The sequence below is a fragment of the Colossoma macropomum genome, unplaced genomic scaffold (assembly GCF_904425465.1).
Source record: "Colossoma macropomum unplaced genomic scaffold, Colossoma_macropomum, whole genome shotgun sequence".
Taxonomy (NCBI): Eukaryota; Metazoa; Chordata; class Actinopteri; order Characiformes; family Serrasalmidae; genus Colossoma; species Colossoma macropomum.
The window spans coordinates 1,015,023-1,038,613 of NW_023494808.1; the positions used below are offsets into that span (position 1 = coordinate 1,015,023).

At 40.0% G+C, this 23,591-nt stretch overlaps 1 protein-coding gene across 2 annotated transcripts in view; it reads right to left on the reverse strand.

Annotated features, from left to right (window-relative positions):
• Positions 1-23,591, reverse strand: part of LOC118797887 (cytochrome P450 3A56-like) — a 42,102-nt gene that overhangs the window by 13,048 nt on the left and 5,463 nt on the right. Inside the window, exons 2-13 of one of the 2 annotated variants that reach the window (XM_036557182.1) lie at positions 22,937-23,030; positions 22,781-22,833; positions 20,014-20,113; positions 19,583-19,696; positions 17,759-17,847; positions 14,248-14,396; positions 13,878-14,005; positions 13,507-13,591; positions 11,457-11,617; positions 10,091-10,317; positions 8,330-8,492; positions 6,150-6,539 (exon numbers count right to left, since the gene is read on the reverse strand). In XM_036557182.1, coding sequence (XP_036413075.1) covers positions 6,417-6,539; positions 8,330-8,492; positions 10,091-10,317; positions 11,457-11,617; positions 13,507-13,591; positions 13,878-14,005; positions 14,248-14,396; positions 17,759-17,847; positions 19,583-19,696; positions 20,014-20,113; positions 22,781-22,833; positions 22,937-23,030 — 1,486 coding nt within the window. In that variant the 3' untranslated portion in view covers positions 6,150-6,416. Of the gene's footprint in view, positions 1-6,149; positions 6,540-8,329; positions 8,493-10,090; positions 10,318-11,456; positions 11,618-13,506; positions 13,592-13,877; positions 14,006-14,247; positions 14,397-17,758; positions 17,848-19,582; positions 19,697-20,013; positions 20,114-22,780; positions 22,834-22,936; positions 23,031-23,591 lie in introns of those variants that run through there. The other variant, XM_036557183.1, reaches the window with a different exon arrangement.

Below are 23,591 nucleotides of genomic sequence, written 5' to 3' on the forward strand. Positions count from 1 at the left end.
AGTGATCACAATAAAGTCCTGTTGATTTCATCACTGATAACGAGGTTAAACGTTTATAGGGATAATTATTCTATTCTTACCCGTCTGTTGGTAAAGAGTGAGTAACATTCTTTAACGAGCACTGATTTAATGATGGTTCTGTCTAGAACACAGAGTAAGGGCGTTCTCCCTTCATATATCCTAAAAAAACAGATTAATTACAGAAATGAAACTTGTAGCAGAAACACAATCTTAAATATGAAGGTTCTTGAATGGTTCTTGGCTTAGAACACCGTTCCAGCAAAATAAACTTTAAATGTTGTAGAACCTTTACACTTTATCTTTAAAAGATTCTTCACACTCACACATCTCAGTTTTTTAGAAATGGTTCTCTAAGGAACCATCAGGTAAAATGTTCCTGTAAACAGAACTGGTTCTAGGCAAAGTTATTGAATGTCCACAATTGTCCACAAATGTCTATGACTGAACTCCAACCCTGATGTGCCCCGGTTCAATTTTGTTTGTGTTCTTCGCTGCGTTCTGCACAGAGTTCAACATCAACATCAATCCTCTAAACAACCCCAACACTCTCCAAAATAAAGGTTTCAAAATTGGTTCTTCGAGTGATGCCAAAAAAGAACTAATTTTGGTTCCCAGAAGAAACTTTGGAGAACCCTTTTGTAAATGAGAAATGTGAATATAAGGAACCTTTTTAAATTAAAATTTAAAGCACTTCCATGTAATGTAAAGGTTCCAGATTCTAACCCTTAAACAGGTACATTATGTGAACCTTTAAAAGATTTCTCACACTCACAAATCTCTTTTTCAATCATGATTGTTAGGGAACCCAAAGTGGTTCTTCTACGGCATCACTCAGGAGTCGGTACTGAATAATTACTGTGAATTTGTTCATTACACAGACAGTTAAAGGGGACCTATTATGCTTGTCCATTTTTTCTCTTTCCTTTAGTGTGTTGTATCTTTTTGTGCTTGTAAATGTTCCCAAAGCTCAGCGTTCCCTCTAGAGGGAGAAACTCTTTCCCACAGAACCCACTTTTCTCAGCTGCCTGAAACGCCATGTTGGAATTCCAGCCCTTTTCCTTTGTTACAGGATGACATCATCTCGTAACACAGTCCTTACTGCCCGCCTACCGGCGAGCTCGGCCCCCTCACACAGCACACAGCAGCTACTGGAGGAGGAAAAGTGTGTTCAGTGCTGTAGTGTGTGCACTACAATCAGAGCACACTGGGCTCATCGGGAGGAGGGGCTTAAAGACACAGGAGCTCTAACAGAGCATTTCAGACAGAGGGTGAATAGAGATGAACAGGATGAGGAAAATCATGTGTGTTTGGTACACTGAAGCTGTAAATCTGTTCTAGTAGAACAAAAATAAAATTAGGAACACTGAAAATGAGCATAGTACGTCTCCTTTTAACACACAGGTTCCTGAATGGTTCCTAGCTTAGATGTGCAGTTCTAGGAAAAATCTTTTGGTTCTATTCAGTTCTTTATTCCCTTAAATGGCCAGTTTTATTACACACTTCTATAATCTGAGAATAGCTCAGCCAGTTTGCATTGAAGCCCCTGTAGTTACTGGATAATAAGACTTAGAATGTAATAAGCCCTCTATTGAAAGGGGACCCTTTTGGTTCTGTTTAGCACCTTTATTACATGTAAGAGGGTAAAAGCTGTAATGAAGAGTATGTACTCACCCCCAAATCCTACCATACTTCTTAAAACACTCCATATCAAACACATGGAAACCCTGAAATGATCAAATTATATTGTTAGTAAGTAATGACTGGGATTTCTTGCTCATTGAATTTTTAATAAGCTTCAAGCTGAACTGCTTTTGGGCCATTGTTTCAATTAGACGGCTGACCTTTTTGACCACCCTACCAGTCCGTGTGATCTGACAGTTCGTCGTGGTCTGTTCTCTGACTAGGCGCTGACAGGTCAGAAATAATTCTTGAATTGGAGCTGGGTGGGTCTCTAGAGTTTGTGTCAGGAACACTAGTTAGATAACAGGGACTAGTAGGCGCTGTTCCCATTATCTAAGTCAGTATTAGTTGGAGGTTGAGCATGGTGGGGTGGTGGCCTTCAGTGAGTAGGAGCCGTGAGCTAGCTAGTTAGAGAGCATGGTTCTGTGCCTGTACTCTGTTTGCTGATTGAAGTTTCTAATAAAGCTGTGTTATGGGCTCAAACTCTTTGTCTATGATTTTTTTGATAATCCCCTACGTTAAAATACCAACAACATACCATCATTGCATACTAATAACAACATAACATACCAGTATAACATCATAACATAACATACCACCAATATAACATCATAACAACATCATATGCCATCAACATAACATACCGTAACATAACAACACCGTAACATAATACCACCATAACATTATAATATAACAAAATAACACAACACCATAACAGCATATATGAAAACATAACATCATAACATGAACAATTGAGGTTGGTGGTTGAGCTAGAGTTCAGCAAATCGAGTTCTGTACACTACTGTCATTTGAATGAGCGAGGCTACCACCATTAAAATGTCTGAATGTTTTAATTCACTTTGCAGAACTAGTGCATTGAGATGATAATGATAATAATAATAATAATAATAATAATAATAATAATAATAATAATAATAATAATAAGCTGATACTTACAGTTTAACATCTATCCCCATTTTTTGCTTTGTTTAATTCTCCAGGTTTCTAAATAAGTGTCCGAATGTGTCTTCATGATCCCAAACATCTACAGAAACACAGCAATTGTTCATCCACTCACTGATCCACCAGCTGACCAACTGATCCACCAATTGACCACTGATCCACTAACTGACCCACTGATCCACCAACTGACCACTGATCCACTAACTGACCCACTGATCCACGAACTGACCCACTGATCCACCAAATGACCACTGATCCACTAACTGACTCACTGATCCACCAACTAACCCACTGATCCACCAACTGACCACTGATTCACTAACTGACCCACTGATCCACCAACTGACCACTGATCTACAAACTGACCCACTGATCCACCAACTGACCCACTGATCCACCAACTGACCACTGATCCACTAACTGACCACAAATATGTGCAAATACATTATACAACAATAACAGCATATGTAAATATTGGTCATGTAACCGCAAATATTAGTCATGTAGATTTACAATACTGCTTAAAAGAGACCTTTCATTTATATCATTTACAGTCAAAACATACAAGTTATTGATTGTTCAGGAGATGTTTCTGAGCAGATTAGATATACGATGATCCACTTGCATAAGAAAGGAGAAAGTTGAAAAAACAGGAGTTCAAAAACTGGTTAAAAGCTACAGAGAAAATGTGGCTCCTAACAACCACCTGGAAGATCTGGTAGACCCCAAAAAGTTTGGTGTGAAACGTTCTGTTCTAGATAATCTTACCGAGTCAGAACTGTTCACAGTGGTGGTGATAGGAACCAGACGTCCCCCTCTAAAAGCTCCCTCACAGAAAGTTCCTACAGTAAATGGTTATGAATTCACTGCCTGATGACTGAGACACTGTTTTATGATAGTTTAGAGAACTTAAACTCCATTCATGGTGGAGGGATACATGCAGGGCGCTGTGAGGCAAAATAGTCCCCAAAGAAAACTTATTATTTCAGATTTTCCACTATTTTCCAACATCATTGTTTAATATTGAGCTACATGTTTGTCCATTTAGTGGCTATAAATGATGATGTCATCAAGATAGATGAACATGTAGTGGTTCAGGGTCTCAAGACCTTGTTGATGTAACACCAGAAGATGGATGGTACATTTTTCAGTCCAAAGGGCATGACCAAATACTCATAGTGGCCTGTTGGAGTGATGAAGGCCATCTTCCACTCATCACTCTGCCAAACCTGGATGAGGTTGTGAGTGAAAAGGCCTGCTGCAGTTCCTGAAGGCTGAGATCATGAGGGCTAGGGGATAACAGTCCTTGACTGTGATATTGTTGAGGGGCGGTCTGGCACAGTCTACACTGGCAAGAGGGAAAGAATAAACTCGAGGACTGTACCAAATTATTGGTTTAGGAGAGGGATGAATGCCACCATTTGCCCATAATCATGGCAGAGTGGCTTTGTGCCTCCCTCTGGTGGCTGCAATAGGCGTAGCAGGCAGCCGAGCCCAAGTCTGGGCCCTTACAATGGGCTCTTCTAGGTGACAATAAGTCAACTCACCCTCTAAAGAGACCAAACTTCTGCACATTTTAATAGATAATTACTGTTTATTTACTGAATTTGACAAATTGTAAATAAAAATGTGGCTTGTGTGGAAGTTATGGCACCTCTTCTATGTTTTTTTTCTTTTTTCCAAGATGTTAAAACAGTGTTTACAACACTGAGACCATCAGATGTGTAGTTGTTTATGTATTTGATAGACAAATAATGATTATAAGGTGCTTACAGAAGTACAAGGCTTATAAACAGCAGTAGGAGTGCCCACGATTCAGCAGAGAACAAACAGAAGTAGCCCATGATTGCTGGACTGTCCACAGTGTTGCAGTTTCTCTGGACGGTTCGGTTAAAGTGACTGTAGCCTGGAGTGGAGCGTCCTTTAAAAGCTCAGCCTTCAGGTTAATGATTAGGTGAGTAAACAGACAGTAAATATCAGATCTGAAAATATTTATACAGACACACGTTGATACGCACTGTAATCTTAATCACTTAATCAAAATCTTAATCAATAAAAAATCTTATCAAATTCTTATGTTACTTTTAAATGTATGTTTTTTGAAATATAGAGCCAGTTTATAGAACACATTTTTAAAACTTTGAATTTAAAACCTACCTGTCTTCTTTTTTTGTTTACTGTTCTGTCTTTTTGGCCCTCAGCCCACCACAAACACTGCACTTTGGCCCCCAAGGACAAAAATTTTTAAAACAACTATGTCAGTTACATGTTTTAAAGATAAACAAACATGTGGCTTACTATTTGGCAACAAATGTAGTCTTTTTTTATTTTCATATACATATCACAACAACTGGAAAGTTCGGGTCAAATTTTTAAATGATTTACCATCAACACATTTTACTATAAAATCATTTTAGGTCAAGCTTAGATGTTTATGGTTTAGTGTTTATATACACTTTTCCAAACAATATCCACCCTGTTATAGGCACTTACAAAACTACTTAAAACATATTTTATAGTATATTTTAGTGTAGTGTTGACATTTCTACAAAAATACTGGGTCTATTTTTCGTGGATAAATGCTTGTTATTGTTATTTTATAAAGATATCACTGCTGTTGGAACAAAATCCTGTATTTCCAAAACTGTAACTTTACAGGAGAAAGAAAAAACATTCTTAACTTTGCATGGAATTTAACGGAAGTAGAATTTCTTTTTAAGTAATTCTGAAGCTTTTCTATTGATCCATTCACCATGAAATTTAGCACGCTATAAAGGCCGACTGGCTTTCTCAATCCTGTAAAAAAAAACTACAAAACAACAAACAGGGACTTCCTTCAGAAACACATGAAGATGTAGATGAAGAGGCAGTGAAATAAAAGTTTGGGTTTAATTTCATTCTGTTGTGCTGGTTGAGCTCCTGTTCTGCCTCACTGTTGATCACTCAGCTCACTTTAGAGCTTTAGCATTTCCCAAACCGCTCAGCCTTCTGAGTCACGGGGGGAGCTGGAGCCTATCCGAGCAGTCGATGGGCAGAAGGCAGGAAACACCCTGGACAGGTCGCCAGTCCATCACAGGGCAGACAGACAGACATATACATTCACACACACATTCACACCTAGGGGCAATTTAGCATGTCCAGTTCGCCTGACTGCATGTCTTTGGACTGTGGGAGGAAACCGGACAACCCGGAGGAAACCCATGCAGACACGGGGAGAACATGCAAACTCCACACAGAAAGAACCCTGGTCACCCGGCTGGGAATCAAACCCAGCATGGTCATGGTGGTTGACCAGCACAACAGCATCCAAAACACAACAGATACTGGTTTTACTGGTGATCATGCTGATTGCTCTAGCGGGGATGTGGAAGATTCTGGCAGATTATTAAATGCAAAATGTACTGCATCTTTTTGTGCAAACAGGAAATGATGAAATAATGTTACTATGCCAACGGTGATCACTGCTTTTAAACAAACAACAGCACTTTGTTATGCATGCATTAGTTTATTTTTGCTTTTCTTTTGTATCAACATTCTTTACATTTTAAAACATTTTCGGCCCCGAGTAGCTCCTCCATTTTGTCTTCACATTCGCATTGTGTCCGTCAACGATGTACTTAAAAATCAAGAGATTGCAAGTGTACATTTTTTGATAATAATCAATTTTGATACATGTAAACATATTATACACTCAAAAACTAGTTCCAATCAGCCTTCAGAGCAAAATGGGACAAGTAAGCCACAAAACCACGTTATGATTTGGAGTAATTGTTGTTGCAGAAGTCGTCTGATTTGGAGTTAGCTCGAGGGGTGAATCTTAGTTTGATGGGGACTTTAGGAGCCAAGAAAGCATCCTTACCAAATTCCAACGGAATCTACAAAATGAATAAGAACAAACAATATTATTCACATTATAGTTCAGCAAATAACAAATTCAGTACTGAGAGAAAGTCTCTGGTTGTCAGGATAAGAATTTACGACCCCAATTCCAAAAAAGTTGGGACGCTGTGTAAAATGTAAATAAATGTAAATAAAAACAGAATGCAATGATTTGCAAATCTCAGTAGAACATAGAACACATGTCAGATGTTGAAAGTGAGACATTTTACCATTTCATGAAAAACATTAACGCATTTAGAACTTGATGGCAGCAACACATCTCAAAAAAGTTGGGACAGGGGCAACACAAGGCTGGAAAGGTAAGTGGTGCTAATAAATATCAGCTGGAGGAGCAAATTTGCAACTAACTCACATGACTGAGTATAAAAAGAGCATTTGAGAGAGGCAGAGTCTCATTGTATGTAGGCAAAATGGAAAACTGCTCTGTGGTCAGATGAATCAAAATTTGGATTTCTTTTTGGAAACCTCTGTTGACTTCTGCTGGCAAGCGTTGTTTTTTGAAGCAAACAGGAGTGGAGACTTGAGGAAAATGAAGTTTAATGAACGCGCGTCTTCTCAACCAAACAAGTCTGATGAAGCTTACACACTGATGAACTTATAGTCACGAAATGTAAACCACACCCTCAGTTGTCTCTTTGTCTCAACGAACCCCCAGAACCCCCCACGGAATGGACAGCTGCCTCTACCTTTGTAATTAAAATAGAGGTGTTGAGGCCCACCCTAGGAGCCAGGATGTCTCCGAGATATCCCGTCAGCAAATGGCATTGCTAGATTGGGGAGCTATAGATAACCAGATATGAGATAGGCTAACCACTGGGGGTCGTTAAATGACAAAGGACTGCTCTCCACAGCCCCCACACATCACCCAAGAGAGACATACAAACAAGATTAATACAAAAAGGCAAGGGAAAAGGTTTAAGAGAAGTTACAAAGTTAATAAGGAACAAATAAAGTAAAATGAAATAAAATAATATTTAACACCACGGACGCCGTGTCCTGCAGACTCAAGAGGGCCATCCAGCTGGTTATCAGCACACAGTTTCTCATTAGGTTGAATGAATAACTGACTCTAGATGTAGGTATTGTGATATAAACTGAGTCTGTTCTACAGTTTCTCATTAGGCTGAATGAATAACCTGCTCTAAATGTAGGTATTGTGATATAAACTGAGTCTGTTCTACAGTTTCTCATCAGGCTGAATGAATAACTGACTCTAAATGTAGGTATTGTGATATAAACTGAGTCTGTTCTACAGTTTCTCATTAGGCTGAATGAATAACCTGCTCTAAATGTAGGTATTGTGATATAAACTCAGTCTGTTCTACAGTTTCTCATTAGGTTGAATGAATAACCGACTCTAAATGTAGGTATTGTGATATAAACTGAGTCTGTTCTACAGTTTCTCATTAGGCTGAATGAATAACCGACTCTAAATGTAGGTATTGTGATATAAACTGAGTCTGTTCTACAGTTTCTCATTAGGCTGAATGAATAACCGACTCTAAATGTAGGTATTGTGATATAAACTGAATCTGTTCTACAGTTTCTCATTAGGCTGAATGAATAACCGACTCTAAATGTAGGTATTGTGATATAAACTGAATCTGTTCTACAGTTTCTCATTAGGCTGAATGAATAACCGACTCTAAATGTAGGTACCGTGACATAAACAATAATCTTGTCCAATCTCACAACAGTTGGTACAAAAAGGCGCATAGGTTGATTAATGGAGTTTAATAAGATGATTAGCTTTAGATGATCTAACCTTTGTCTCATCACAAACATTGACGTCGAATCTCTGCAGTATCTCTACGATGGCCAGCTTCATGGACACCAGAGCAAACCTCATTCCGATACAGTTCCTGGGTCCTGCACCGAAAGGCATGTACATGTAGGGGTCTATACTCTCCTTATTCTCCTTAGTGAACCTATAGGGGAAAAACGAATCACATTTTTAATTAGCTTTTATTTAAACAATTAAAATTAGTAACATTTAATCAGCTTCAAGTCGATTGACCTTTTTGACCACGCTACCAATCCGTTTAGGCCATTACTTACAAGAATGGTATTTCATCCAAGTTTCCATCATAGATACTTTTGTTCTGAAATGCTCTCAGATAAAAACTATGAGAAAATTATGGATCTGCCCGAGCTTTTGCTTCTGGGGCATTCCTCAAGTGATGGACATGGCTACTGCTCTACGAAATGAAAAGCACAATGTCCCAAAACTTTCTGGACTTGCTATTCTCAACATTGAAAGTTAAATGGATCTGATAGACATTGAAGGAATTTGCTGAGAAAAATGCGAGGAGGAAGGGACGTTTTGGACATTGTTAAAGGGAAGAGTGTTTTATTGTATTCTTTCTGTTTGCATGCTTGAATACAGGTCACTGCAGGTTTCTAAGGGTCGGTGCCAGCTTGAGTTTTGTTGCATTACTACATGCCAGTCATCTCAGTGATACTTTCAGTTTAGTCCACACAGGCCCTCCACCCTGCCTCTTCCGGTGGGGCCCTAGAATTTTGCGCTACACCACCACAGGGGACAGTGCATTTTCAAGTTCTTTTGAAGGGAATGTACAGTTTGTGCCAAGTCAGCAAGACCTAATAAGGTCATCTGGTAAAGGTGGCGACACCATGGCTGCTTGAGGCATCACTGGGTTCTCCTGACTTTATTCCCCTGAGACTGCATTTTATTGGCTGTTCCCTGGTCTTTCAGTGTCTCTGAGATTCACTGAAAAGTGAGCTATCAGGATTGTCTGGATTAGTTTTAAAGCAATAAGAATCAGCTTAGTGATTCATTTGCATGTTGAATGATAAACTGGGAAATCACAGATCATTACAAAGCCATGTTTGGCAGCCTGAAGCACATAAATCATTTTAGTGAGCATCACAGAGAGGGAGGAAACCCACACCAGCAGGATCTCACTACTGTACATTTATAGTTGTTTCACGTTATGAATTTAAGTAAATGGTTTTATTTCATTTGTAATTGCTGAATGGCTCAGTGGTAAGTTAAATGGCTAACAGGCTTCTCTGATAATATTTTGACTGCATTGACTTTACTGAAAGTTTCATGAAAGGATTTTGAGAGCTGCAGTCTGACAATGAATTCATTTGAACAGTCATATTCTTTACTTTGAATATGACTGTCTCTTTAATTAATCCGTGACATACTTAATATGTACATAACTAGTAAACAGATGCGTAGTAAGTGTCTCCGTTTACTCCAGTATATTATTAAGTAAAGTACTTTACTTTTTAACATTAACGTTTAGTTCTTAATTCGAGTCTAATTTCATTTTGTTGTGTTGGTTTAGCTCCTGGACTGCTTTACTGTCTATCACTCTGCTCTTTTTGGAGCTTTAGCTTTTAAAGTAATGTAGTGAAAATGATCCAGTGAGAGAAAAATAGGGCTATACAACCTTCAGTTACTATTCTGAGAGATGCAGGACGGTAAGACGTTCCACTGCATTTCTAGAAACATACTTCATTTTTACTGCAGTGATTATTTCACTATAGTTTCTACCTCTCAGGGTTGAAGGTATCTGGGTCAGGCCAGTATTCAGGGTCTCTGTGGAGGGGATATATGGGAATCATGACAGTGGTTCCCTCAGGGATAGTCACACCATTAATCTCCACAGTTTTCTTGGCGATTCTGTCAATCCGTGCTGCCACAGGGTACAACCTCAGCGTTTCATTCAGAGCAGCATCCAGATATTCCATACTCATCACTGCATCGTACTGAACTGGAGCCTAAAGACAAAAATAACACACAGGCAATGCTAGCAAGGTTTTTTAAATGCAGTTGGCAAGTATACTACACATTCAAAAGTATGTGGACACTTTTACATTTATATGAGACTTTTGGAAATCCCATTCCAAAGCCAAGGGCGTTAATACAGAGTTGCTACCCTTTGCAACTTTAATAGCCTCCACTCTTCTGGGAAGCTTTCTACAAGATTTTGGAGTGTGTCTGAAGGAATTTGTGCCCATTTAGTCTAAAGAGCGCCTGGCTCACAATCAAGTTCCAGGTCATGCCAAAGAGGTTCAGTGGGGTTGAGGTCAGGGCTCTGTGCAGGCCACCAGAGTTTCGCCACACCAAACTCGTCAAAACAATGTCTTTATGGAGCTGCTTTGTACACAATGGCTCAGTCATGCTGGACCAGGAAAAGCTCTTCCCCAAACTGCTGCCACAAAGCTGGTAGCGTATAATTGTGTCTTTGTATGCTGTACCATTAACATCACCCTTCATTGGAACTAAGGGGCCCAAAGCCCCAGCCCATCCATCCCACCTAAATTTACTGTTGGCACTCTGCATTCCGGTAGGTAGCGTCTCCTGGCATGGACCAAATCCAGATTTGGCCATCAGACTGACAGATATTGGAGCACGATTCATCACTCCAGAGAACACGTTTCCACTGATCCAGAGTCCAGTGGCAGCGCTTTACACCCCTCCAGTCGACGCTCGGCATTGTGCATAGTGATTTTAGGCCTGTGTGCAGCTGCTCAGCCATAGAAACCCATTCCTGAGCTCATCACACACAGGTCATGTGCTGATGTTGCTTCCAGAAGAAGTTTGGAACTCTATAGTGAGTGATGAAACAGAGTAGGCAATTTTTACATGCTATGTGCTTCAGCACTCAGCTCGCCAATCTGTGAGTCTGCAAAGTGTACCGCATCATGGCTGAGCTGTTGTTGCTCCAAGACAGTCACATTTCACAGTGCCATGGTTAAAATCTCTGTAATCACCTTTCTTCATAGTGTCTGCACACATAACAACAAACACATATGAAAGTTTTCAGTTGATGATTTCAGTGGTGCTGATCTCTGATCCCAGAAACACAGTTCTTTATTTTTCTGTAAGTGTAGGTCTGGTGAAATATGACAGTCACCTTATCTGGGAAGGTCTGGTCGATCTCTTCCTGAAGTTTCTTCATCGTTTCTGGGTTGGTGGCCATGCTGTAGAAGAAGAAGGACAGTGTGCTGCTACTCGTCTCATAACCGGCAAAGATGAAGGAGACGGACTGTGATAAAATCTCATGATCACTCAGACCTTCAGAGGTAAAACATACACAAAAAGAAGTACTGTAATTTCTCATGTATCTAAAACCAGTAACATAACAGTCTCATAACAATGTGGAAAATCTTAAGCTTGTGTCTCTATTAATTTCTGAGATATGGAAACTTTAACAAGTGGGCCTAAACATCACTTAAATAGAACCTGTCTGGTAATGTGAAGCAGCTAGAAGGCCTCAAAAACAGCACACAATACCACATTCTAAACATTCTAAAGGCTCTGGGACTCCAGAGAACCACAGTGAGAGCCATTATTCACAAACAGAGAAAACTTGGAACAGTGGTGAACCTTCCCAGAAGTGGTCAGCCTACCAAAATTTCAAGAGTGCAAAAAAGAACCCAGACAAGCATCTAAAGAACTGCAGGCCTCACTTGCATCAGTTAAGGTCAATTTACATGATTCCACAATAAGAAAGACAATGGGGAAAAAGTAGCATTGATGCGCAAACCACTGCTGACTAAAAAGAACACAAAGGTTCGTCTTGCATTTGCTGAAAAAATATCTAGATGACACCCAATACTTTTGGGATAATATTCTGTACACTGAGGAGTCAAAGCTGAAACTTTTTGGAAGACATGAGTCCCATTTCATCTGACACAAAACTAATGCCACATTCTGCCATAAGAGCATCATACCAACAGTGAAGCATGGTGGTGGTTGTGTGATAGTCTGGGGCTGTTTTGCTTCTGCAGTGACAATGATCTCAAGCACACAAGCAAGTCCACCTCTGATTGGCTTAAAAGAAACAAAATTAAGGTTTTACACAGACTGAGTCAAAATCCTGACTTAAATCCCATTGAGTCCTTAAACTGGCGTTTCTTGCTCAAAAACCATCCAATGTAGCTGAATTAAAACAGTTCTTTAAAGAAGAGTGGGTTAAAATTCCTCCACTGTGATATAAAAGACTCATCACAAGTTATCGCAAACATTTGATTGCAGTTGTTACTGACGAGGGCAGCATGACCTGCTATTAGGTTTTGGGGGGCAGTTACTTTTTCACATGCATGATATAGGTTTTGAATAAATCTTTATCTTGAATGAATGGAATGATCACTTAAAAGCTGCATTATGTGTTTACTCGTGTTGTTTTTATCTTATATTAAAATTTGTTGGATGACCTGAAACATTTAAATTTGACAAATTAGCAAAAATAGAAGAAATTGGGCAAATAATTTTACAGCCCTGTATAAACAGATATAAAAATACACTTTTTTAAATAAGATTTTTTAAAATTGTCACTTTAAAACTTCATTGACCCAAACGTCATTAAAACGTCATTGACCCAAACATTCCAACATTGTTTGGTACACTGGTTAACTGAAAGATGCTTTTTCGAAATGTCTAAAAATCTAAATTTTTTTATAAATTTTATGGTAAACTTTGTCAGAGATGAGATAGCAGTGTGCATTTCAAACATAGCCATGATCTAATCTTTTTGATTTTTACTCTTTCGATGAATCAGACACCTTCATTACTTTAAGATCAATTCCTAGTTGGCAAAAATCAAAATCTGAAAAATAGAATATACTTAATTGTGAAAATATGGAGGCCAAATTCATTTCAACACAAAAAAGCAAAGCCCCCAAAACAATTGCAAATATTTAGCAAGCCATAAGATGGAAGCCCTGGCAATTTCCTGGTCTCTGGAGATGCATAAATAAAAAAATAATTCCTGAAAAAGGAACAACACTTATTTTAAGGCAAAATTAAGGCCACGTCCATTTTTTAAAGCCTCTATATCTCAAAACTAATGAAAACACAAGTCTTAAATTTAGCACATTTTGAATGTGGACATTATTTCCTGATAACATTAACCAGATCTGAGCAGGTCAGCGAGGAGGCATTCTAAACTGATAAAGCATTACCTTTCTTTATCTCCTCTCCTTGTTGGTCTGCTGCTTTCTCTGGTGTTTGAGAATCCACCATTAGCTGCATAAAGTCCACTCTGCTCTACAGGAAGTGTTGGGACACATAAAAAAATCGGTCATTCTCCCACAGATCCTGGAACTGCTACATGAAAAGTTAGAAAGTGACTACAAGATACTGAAGATAACCTGAATCTTAACTGTATCTTTGTAACATATATAAATGTTATAAAACTGTACATATTTATTTAAGAAAATGAGTATTATTGTTAAAAAAGAAAAAATCTAAGTTAAACAATTAATATGTGTGAAGGCAACTTATTTCATACAATAACATCAACATCTTTGCAAACTTGAAGTCTTGAATGTACCTTGTGGTCTTTGGCCACTCGGTCAGCCTTGATTTTCTTCAGGACAGCACAGAAAAAATCAGTTGCAGATGTAGGGAAGAAAGCTACATTCATTTTCTCCAGCAGGGGGATGGTGAAGGGGAACAACACTAGAGAAGAAGACACTTTATATCAGTGATTTCTTATTATGGCATAAGAAATTTGGTAAATTTACTATAAATAATAAATATATAATGAAGATTATAGTGAATTGAGTGTTGTAATTGCACAAAATGTCATACTGAATTACCCAACGTGATTTATTACAGTTCACTGCAGAAACTTCTGGTTAAGTATCAACTATTTTGTAAACAGCTGAATGTAAATATGAGTAAATGTAAAACTGAACTACCTGTAATGAGGAAAGTTGGCTTTAAGAAATCAAAATTCAGCAACTTCTTCACGTTCGTCACAAACGGATCTTTGGGGTTGTTTAGAGAATCGATGTCAACGCTGAACGCTGAGCTGGTAATCACGTCCATACTGTACGCTCCAAACAACCTGCACATACACAACACAGCTTAGAACAACATAGCACAGAGTATATAACATAATAACACCGTAACATAACACCATCGTATAATAACGTAATATTGTACCAACAAAACCATAACAAAGCATATAATAACAAACAATAACAACACTAACATAACAATGCAACATACCAATGATATGACAAAAGATCATCATAACATACTATGGCATCAGAACACACCTGGGTTCCATATAGTTAAAAAAAGAGAGTAGGTGGATGTTATTACATGTTAGTTTTGGGTTCTGGGTTTATTCTCTGTGGAGAATAGGGTTGTGTGTGTGAAGTGGGCAACGAGAGTGAGCTTCAGTCAGAAGCTATGAACTAACAGTTAGAGAATGTGCTGCTTTGCTCGTACTGTGTTTCCCGATTCAAGTTCCTGACAAAGCTGTGTTACGGGTTTGAACTCCAAGTTGTCTATGCTTGTTATGAGAATTGCCTATGTTACAATGGTGTCAGAAGTGGCTCAAGAAACTAGCAGCAGGGGGAGGCAAGGCCGATGGAGGACAAGAAGAAGCTGCAAAAACTCAGGCAAAGAGTGCGCTCTCCCGAAGATGGCAAAAAAAATCAACAAGCTGCTGTGAAGAGGGGGTGACCAGGGGATGGTTCATTCCCTGGCCTTGGAGAAGAGTAATCTCCTTACAACTTGTGTCATGCTGGGTGGAGGGGTGTGGCACCCTCTGCATGCAGGCTAGCTGAAAAAATAGCCGACCTCAAGTGGTCAATATAGCAATGAATCGTTGAACTTATGTCCTCCGCGGCAGTGCCACTACCAGCCCCCGATGTGACTCTGCAAACGTAGCAGCCAAATCCAGCCCTACAATACCAATGCATATGCCTAAGGTAAGGTGTTATGATGGTACATGGAGTTCATTAGCTTACCTACGGCAGTTTGAGATGGTTGAGGTGGGGTAGTGGGACCAAGCAAAGGCGGCTCAGGTAGCCTCTGCCATGGAAAGGGGCAGGTAATGTTAGAGCTCAGTGCCAATGTTACATTAACTTGGTACAACCTTACAGCCAGCCTGGGGAGGCGGTTTGATGAGCAAGTGTTTGCCATGCACATTAGAGAGAAACTCCATTGGTTGTGGCTTGCAAAGCCAACTTGCCTGGGGGAGAGGCTTTAAAGTGAGCAGAATCAATGAAGGCGATTTTGGGAGAATATGCAGGCTGAAGCCAGGTTTGTTCGGACGGGGGGGCAGACTCCAATACCAGCGAGTGTGAGGGAGAAGAGACAGAAGGGTCAGAGCTTGTCATTGGTGTGGAGACACTGTGATGTGTAACCCCATGCTGGTGGAGGAGACGATGCGTTTGGCAGCAGAGCAAGTGGATTGTTGGCGGTGCAGGAAGAGGGGACACTGTGCCATTCAATGCTATAAAACATTTCCATGGGAAATTGGAAGCCAGCCAGAAAGACTGATGGCTGCTGCAGACTTTGGGTCGATTGCAGCTCACTGCTTTGGATTATGTGCAACTCGCTGCCTTCATTGACAGTGACTTGTCGGTGTTGCTGCTACATCCAAGTGTGCTTCTTCACACTGAGTGCTGCACACCTGCCTACTGGGAAGCAACGAGCGTCCCACTCAAATCTGTCACTGGCTGCCGAGTCGACATGAGAGGAAGGAGGCGGCTTCCGTCATGGTGGAGGGCCTGAGCCGAGTGCACAAGTTGTGTCTCGCACCTAAACAGGATGCGTGCATACTTACTTTGGATTTCCCTGCAGTAGCCAGGTTGGTGCTCAACCTCAGAAGGACACGCTGGGTGTGGAGAAGGGACAGGTGAAGCTGGTCCAAGCCAAGGCAAAGAGTTCGAGCTCCCTGGCAGTGTGGCCTTCATTCATTGAGAGGGAAACAGCCTGCTCTGGAAAGCCTGAACATGCATCATCAGAGCCATCTGGTGGATCCCCGGGGGCATAGCGTGCTGTCAAGTCAAGGAAGCCATGGCTTTTCACAGGTGAAGCCAATGCAGGAAAAACTGAACATGCAGCACCAGTGCCAGTGGATGGATCCCTAAGAGCTGTGAGCAGTGCACACAAGCAGCACCCTTTCCAGCATTGAAGACGCAGTGGATGATGGAGAAAGTAGAAAGACCAGTGGGTCAAGTGCCGGAAGTTTTAGTCATCTGAGTGTTTACTCTATGCTGCTGGAAAGGCCATTCTCCCAAAGAAGACCATGAATGAATAGGACCCTGCCTTATGGTGGAGAGGCCACCTGTTTCCGTGTTTGGAGGATCAGGAGGGGCGCCCTTGTCCTCAGAGCCCTTCAAGACCCAACTCATGCTCCTTAGCTGCACAGAAAACCAACGGCACTCAGCAGCTTTAGAATCATCTCAGTAGGGGCTCCCGAGTGGCGCAACCATCTAAGCGTTGGCCTTATCATCAGGAGATCGCGATGCTAGTCAGCGCAGGCGTCTGTTAGCTGACGTAACAGATCTGGCGGTTGGCGCTTTCCTCCGAGTGCGTTCAGCTGTCCAGTGACGTTGCGTGAGCGGCAGTTCGAAAAGATGCGGTGACTGGTTTCACAGGTCTCGGAGGAAGCCTGTGTTTGCCTTCACCCTCCTAGTGTTGACAGTATCGTGTGATTGGTGGAGTCCTAACTAGCGGGTGGAATTGGAGACGACTAAATTGGGGAGAAAAAAAAATAAAAATAAAAAAAAGAATCCTCTCAGTACCCATCCGTCTCTCAGGAGGACTGAAGATTGAGGAGGCAACAGATCCTGAGACATTTCAAAGACTTGGTCTGGTGGGACTGGTAAGCAGTGGGGTCACTGCTCTTGGATGAAGTGGGAGGACAATGTCGGGTCAAAACATGCCTGTGTTCATTTAGCTAAAAAAGACAGTAGGTAGTGTTTTCAGAAGATGTTTTTATGTTGTTTTATTATGTCTCACAAGATGTTGTTAGTTTTATGTCTGGGTCTAGTCTCTTTAGACTTTTATTCTGGAGGGCAGGGCTGTGTGTGTGAAGTGGGCAACAGGAGTTAGTTTCAGTGAGTAGGAACCTTGAGCTAACAGTTAGGGAGCATGCTGCTTTGCTTGTACTCTGCTGATTCATGTGTCTAATAAAGCTGCATAATGGGTTCAAACTCTGAGTTGTCAATGATTCTTGTGAGAATCCCCTCATTACAATACCAACAACATAACATCATATTTTAACAACATAAACTACCATTGACCTGGAGATTAGCAAACTGAGTTCTCTACACTGCTATCGGGTGAATGAGCAGGGCTACCACCATTAAAAGGTCTGCATCTTTTACTGCATTGAGATACTACTACTACTACTACTACTAATAATAATAATAATAATAATAGTAATAGTAATAAGCTGATACTTACTCTTTAACATGTACTCCACTCTTTTCCTTCGCTGTCTTTTCCAGGTTCTTAACTAAAGTATCTGAATGTGTCTTCATGATCCCAAACATCTAAAGAAACACAAAAATCATTCATCTGATACACCAAATGACCCACTGATTCATACACTGACCCAGTGGTCCACTAACTGACCACTGATCCAACAACTAACCCACTGATCCACCAAATGACTCACTGATACACTAATTACTCACTGATACAGTAACTGACCAAGTGATCAACCAAATGACCTCTGATACACTAAATGACCACTGATCCACACACTGACCCACTGATCCACTAAATGACCCACTGATCCAATGCCTGACCCACTTGTCTACCAACTGACTAACTGATCCACTAACTGACCAATTGAACCACCAACTGACCCACTAATCCACCAACTGACTCATTGATACACTAATTACCCACTGATGCACTAACTGACCCTCTAATCCACTGCCTGACCAACTGGTCCACACACTTACCCACTGATCCACTAACTGACCCACTGATCCAACATCTGACCCACTGATCCACTAACTGACCGCCCAACCCACAAACTGACCACTGATCCACGATCTTACCCACTACTCCACCAGCTGAACCACTGATCCACCAACTGACCCAATGATCCACCATCTGAACCACTAAACCAGCTGGAGTGATTATAAATGCAAATAAGTCCATTAATCTCCAAATTATCGATGTTCATCTTAAATCTTTATCTTTACAGTTTTGTTAGCTATGAGCTAGGCGAGACTGTTGTCTGTGTTGCTATGGTGACCAGCAGTCTGCGCTGATCTTCAGGGTTAAAGGGTGAATTAGCAGTTCTACATTAACTCCAGCGTTTAAGACCATTTATTGTTAAACTGTGTTGAACGATCAGCAGAGCTTTATTTTTATTTCAACAGTTGACAACGCTTTGCACAAAATTCTCTGGTTTGTATTTGGTTATTTCTGTTGATTTTTGTTAGGAAAAACCTGGAATTATTGACTTTTCCTTTAGTCTAAATGTTTGCTGTATATCATGCCTTTGGTTGTGTAAGTTTGATTCTTGGTTACACTTAAACTCACTTTTTGGTGATCTTTTTGTATATTTGCAGCTTTTCAATTGTATGTTTTTTTCTGGCACATGACTAAATGCAGTGTCTTTTTCACACTGTCAGTTGGGCTTGTTTGGTGTGTCAGGTGGAGATTCACAAATATTCTGACAATCGCGCTTTTAAAGTAGCTAAAACGTAGCCACTACTTTTTCTGGAAAAATAGGTAAATTGTAGCAGCTACAAATTTTGGGAAAGTAGCTACAAAGTAGCTAACTACTCATTTTTCAATAGCTATCCCAACCCTGCTGATCCACCAACTGACCCACAGATCCACAAACTGACCCACAGACCCACAAACTGACCCAGTTGTCCACTCACTGACCTACTGGTCCACAAACAAACCCACTCATCAACTAACTGACCCACTGATTTACTAACTTACCCACTAATCCACCAACGGACCCTTTGATCCACTAACTGACCCACTGATCCAGTAACTGACGCACTGATTCACCAACTGAATCACTGAGCCACCAACTGATCCCCTAATCTACAAACAGACTCACTGATCAACTAACTGACCGACTGATCCACTAATTTGTCTAAATTAGAGATAATTTGTACAAATTCATGTGCAGTATTGCTAATTCATGTAATAGAGTGCATATTAATGTTTGTTAATTTGTGTAAATTACTGCTAATTAATGTTAGTGTTATTTACTGTTAGTTACTGTTTGCTGTTAATCAGCATTAATCCCACCTCCTTCAGTCTTCCGCTGGTGAAACAGGGAGAGAGAATGTTCCGGATTCTTTTCCAGTCCTCATCTATGGCCACAAACAGGGAGTCATACAGCAAACCGTTCAGACCGAAATCCTGGCCACATTACAAAATAAAAGCACACAGGGTTAAAGGTCAAGTTTACATAAACAGAGCAAAAACATAGTCTGTTGACGCCACTCAACTTAAGACACTCTCACAATGTTGGGTTTTGGTTACTGTGAGCTTCAGCACCAACGTTTAATATTAAACTACTGCAGTAATAATTTTAATTATTACATGCTGGTTCTCAAATCTCAAGCGTTGATGTTCTTACTTTTGCACAGTACTATTTACAGTTATCCTTTACTTTTATAATATTGCTCACAGCAAACAGGGTTAAACATTTCCATGGATAATTATTTTGTTCTTACCCGTCTGTTGGTGAAGAGTGAGTAACATTCTTTAACGAACACTGATTTAATGATGGTTCTGTCCATCACACAAAGTATAGGCATTCTCCCGTCATATATCCTGAAAGTAACATATATATTACAGAAATGTAACTCATAACAATAAGCATGAAAAGTTTTTACAATTAAGTTCTTGTCTCGGACTACAGTACCAGAAAAAAATCTTTAATTGGTGCAGAACCTTTACAACCTAACTTGTCAGTAGATTCTTCACACTTTTGTATCTCTCGTTTACAAAAATGGTTCTTCAAAGAGCCATCATAAATGTTTAGGGAACAAAAATTGGTTCTAGCTGAATTTATAGAATGTATACAAAAAAGTTTCACCAAGTTCATTTATAACCCCTCGATTGTCTACTTTAGCAAATTTCTTACAACCCAAATGTGCTAGAGTGTAATGTTGTCTGTGTTCTAAGTTGTGTTGTGTACCTTGTACAGTATGGACATTGATTCTCTAAACCACCCCAACACTAAAAATAAAGGTCCCAAAAAGGGTTCTTGCATGATAGAATAGTGAAACCATTTTGGTTTCCTACAGAAGCTTTCAATGGACGGTTCTTTGGTGAATCATTCTTTTAAATGAGATGTCTGAATGTAAAGACCCTTTTTAAAGTTTGAAGAACCTCAACTTAATGTAAAGGTTCTAATATCTAATTTTTCAGTTGGTACGTTATGAGAACCTTTAAAAGTTTCTTCACACTCACAAATTGCATTTTCAATCATGGACAATGTTTCACAGGGATGTGATAACCAGCACAGTGTTCAGCATTTATTCTCTAAACAACCCAGCACTATTAAAAATAAAGGTCCCAAAAAGGGTTCTTTAAACAGTGCCATAGAATAACCCCTTTTGGTTTTGTGAAGAAGTTTTCGATGGATTTTTTTAGAGAACGCTCTTGTGGAGAATCATTTGTGCACAGTGCCTTGAAAAAGTATTCATACCCTTTGAAATTTTCCACATTTTTCATGTTACACCCACAAACTTAAATGTATTTTATTGGGATTTTATGTGAGAGACCAACACAAAGCAGCAAATAATTGTGAAGTGAAAAGAAAATTATACATGGTTATCAAAATTTTTAATAAATAAAAATCTGAAAAGTGTGGCGTGCATTTATATTCAGCCCTCTGTACTCTGATACCCCTAAATAATATCCAGTGTGCCTTCAGAAGTCACCTAATTAGTAAATAGAGTCCACCTGTGTGTAATTTATTCTCTGTATAACTAGAGCTGTTCTGTATCCACAAGACAACTATTAGTCGTGTACTCCACAGATCTGGCCTTTATGGAAGAGTGGCAAGAAGAAAGCCATTTTTGAAAGCAAGCCATAAGAAGTCCCGTTTGCAGTTTGCCACAAGCCATGAAGGGGACACAGTGAACATGTGGAAGGAGGTGTTCTGGTCAGATGAGACCAACGTTGAACTTTTTGGCCTAAATGTAAAACGCTACGTGTGGCGGAAAATTAACACCGCACATCACCCTGCACACACCATCCACACCGTGAAACATGGTGGTGGCAGCATCATGCTGTGGGGATGCTTCTCTTCAGCAGAGGCAGGGAAGCTGGTCAGAGTTGATGGGAAGATGGATGGAGCTAAATCCAGGGCAATTCTGGAGGAAAACCTGTTGGAGGCTGCAAAAGACTTGAGGCTGGGACGGAGGTTCACCTTCCAGCAGGACAACAACCCTAAACATACAGCCAGAGCTACAATGGAATGGTTTAGATCAAAGCATATTCATGTGTTAGAATGACCCACCTAAATCCCATTGAGAATCTGTGGCAAGCCTTGAAAATTGCTAGTCTCAGACGCTCTCCATCCAATCTGACTGAGCTTAAGTTATTCTGCAAAGAAGAATGGGCAAACATTTCAGCCCCTAGATGTGCAAAGCTGGTAGAGACATACCTCAAAAGACTTCCAGCTGTAATTGCAGCAAAAGGTGGTCCTACAAAGTATTGACTCAGGGGGGCTGAATACAAATGCCACACTTTCCAGATTTTTATTTGTAAAAAATTTGAAAACCATGTATAATGTTCTTTTTACTTCACAATTACTTGCTACTTTGTGTTGGTCTCTCACATAAAATCCCAATATAATACATTTAGGTGTTTGTGGGTGTAACGTGAAAAAATGTGGTTCAAAAGCTCAATGGGTATGAATACTTTTTCAAGGCACTGTAAATGAGAAGCATGAATGTGAACAAACTGTCTTTTGGTTTAAAGAACCTCCACATGATGTAAAACCTTCAGGATGTAACCCGTAAACAGTTATACACTTGTGCAAATAACCTTTTTTGGGACATTAATTCTGAGAATCTCAATGATCTCTTTTCCACCGCAAGGCTGAACTGTTCTGAGCAGGGAGGGTAATCATTCCAGTGGCTTTTCCACACAGAACTTCTACACAGAGTGCTTAAAACTTGAGAGAGTAACTGGTTAGCATTAGCTTAGCTAGCATGCTACCAGCTCTGCTCACCACAAAACAGGTTCGATTATGACTAACAGAAGTGATTTAAATCTGAGGAAGCAACAAAAAGCCAAAATTAAATCTGTTTCTTGACGCTCACACACCTCCTTTACAAAAACAGTTCTTTACAGAACCATAAGTTGAAAGGCTCTTCATGGAACCAAAGGGAATCTTTTATATCTCCTAAGGAGCATGTTTGATTCCGTCTAACACCTTTATTATGTACAAAAGGGTAAAAACTGCAATGAACAGTATGTACTCACCCCCAAATCCTCCCATACTTCATAAAGCAGTCCATATCAAGCCCATGGACACCCTGAAAATATCAGAATTACAAAAACAAATATTGATTAAACATTATGTGAAATAATAATTATTCCACTGTAATAGAGACAAAGTTTTATCCTGTATTAACTCACCTTTCTGTACTCTAACATGTTTCCCAGCAATGGGAGAGGTTTGGGTCCAGGAATTCCTAACTTTCTGAAGAAACTGTTGGGCCAGTATCCATACCTGCACATTTACAATACAGTACAGAGGACGTCCATCAATTTCCCCAATTTCTTGCATAATTAAATACTAGATGACGTTGTTTAGAGTGGTTTGGTGTAAAATGCTCCATTCTAGAGAAACTTACTGAGTCAGAATTAATGTCTGAGACATTAGAGAAATAGAAGAAATAGAAGACTATTTCCTAAAAATCCATTTATGGTGGACGGATACATGCAGGGCGCTGTGAGGCAAAATAGTCCCGAAAGAAAACCTATTATTTCAGATTTTCCAGTATTTTACATTCATGTTACATGTTCTTCCATTGAGCGGCTATAAATGAGGATGTCATCCAGATCAACAAACATGAAGTGGTCCAGGGTCTTTCTCAAGATCTTGTTGATGTAACGCTGAAGATGGATGGTACATTCATCAGTCCAAAGGGCATGACCAAGTACTCATGATGGTCCATTGGCGTGATAAGGGCTGTCTTCCTCTCATCACTCTGCCTAACCTGGATGAGATTGTAGGCATTGCGCAGGTCCGGCTTAGTGAAAATTGAGGCCTGCTGCAGTTCCTCGAAGG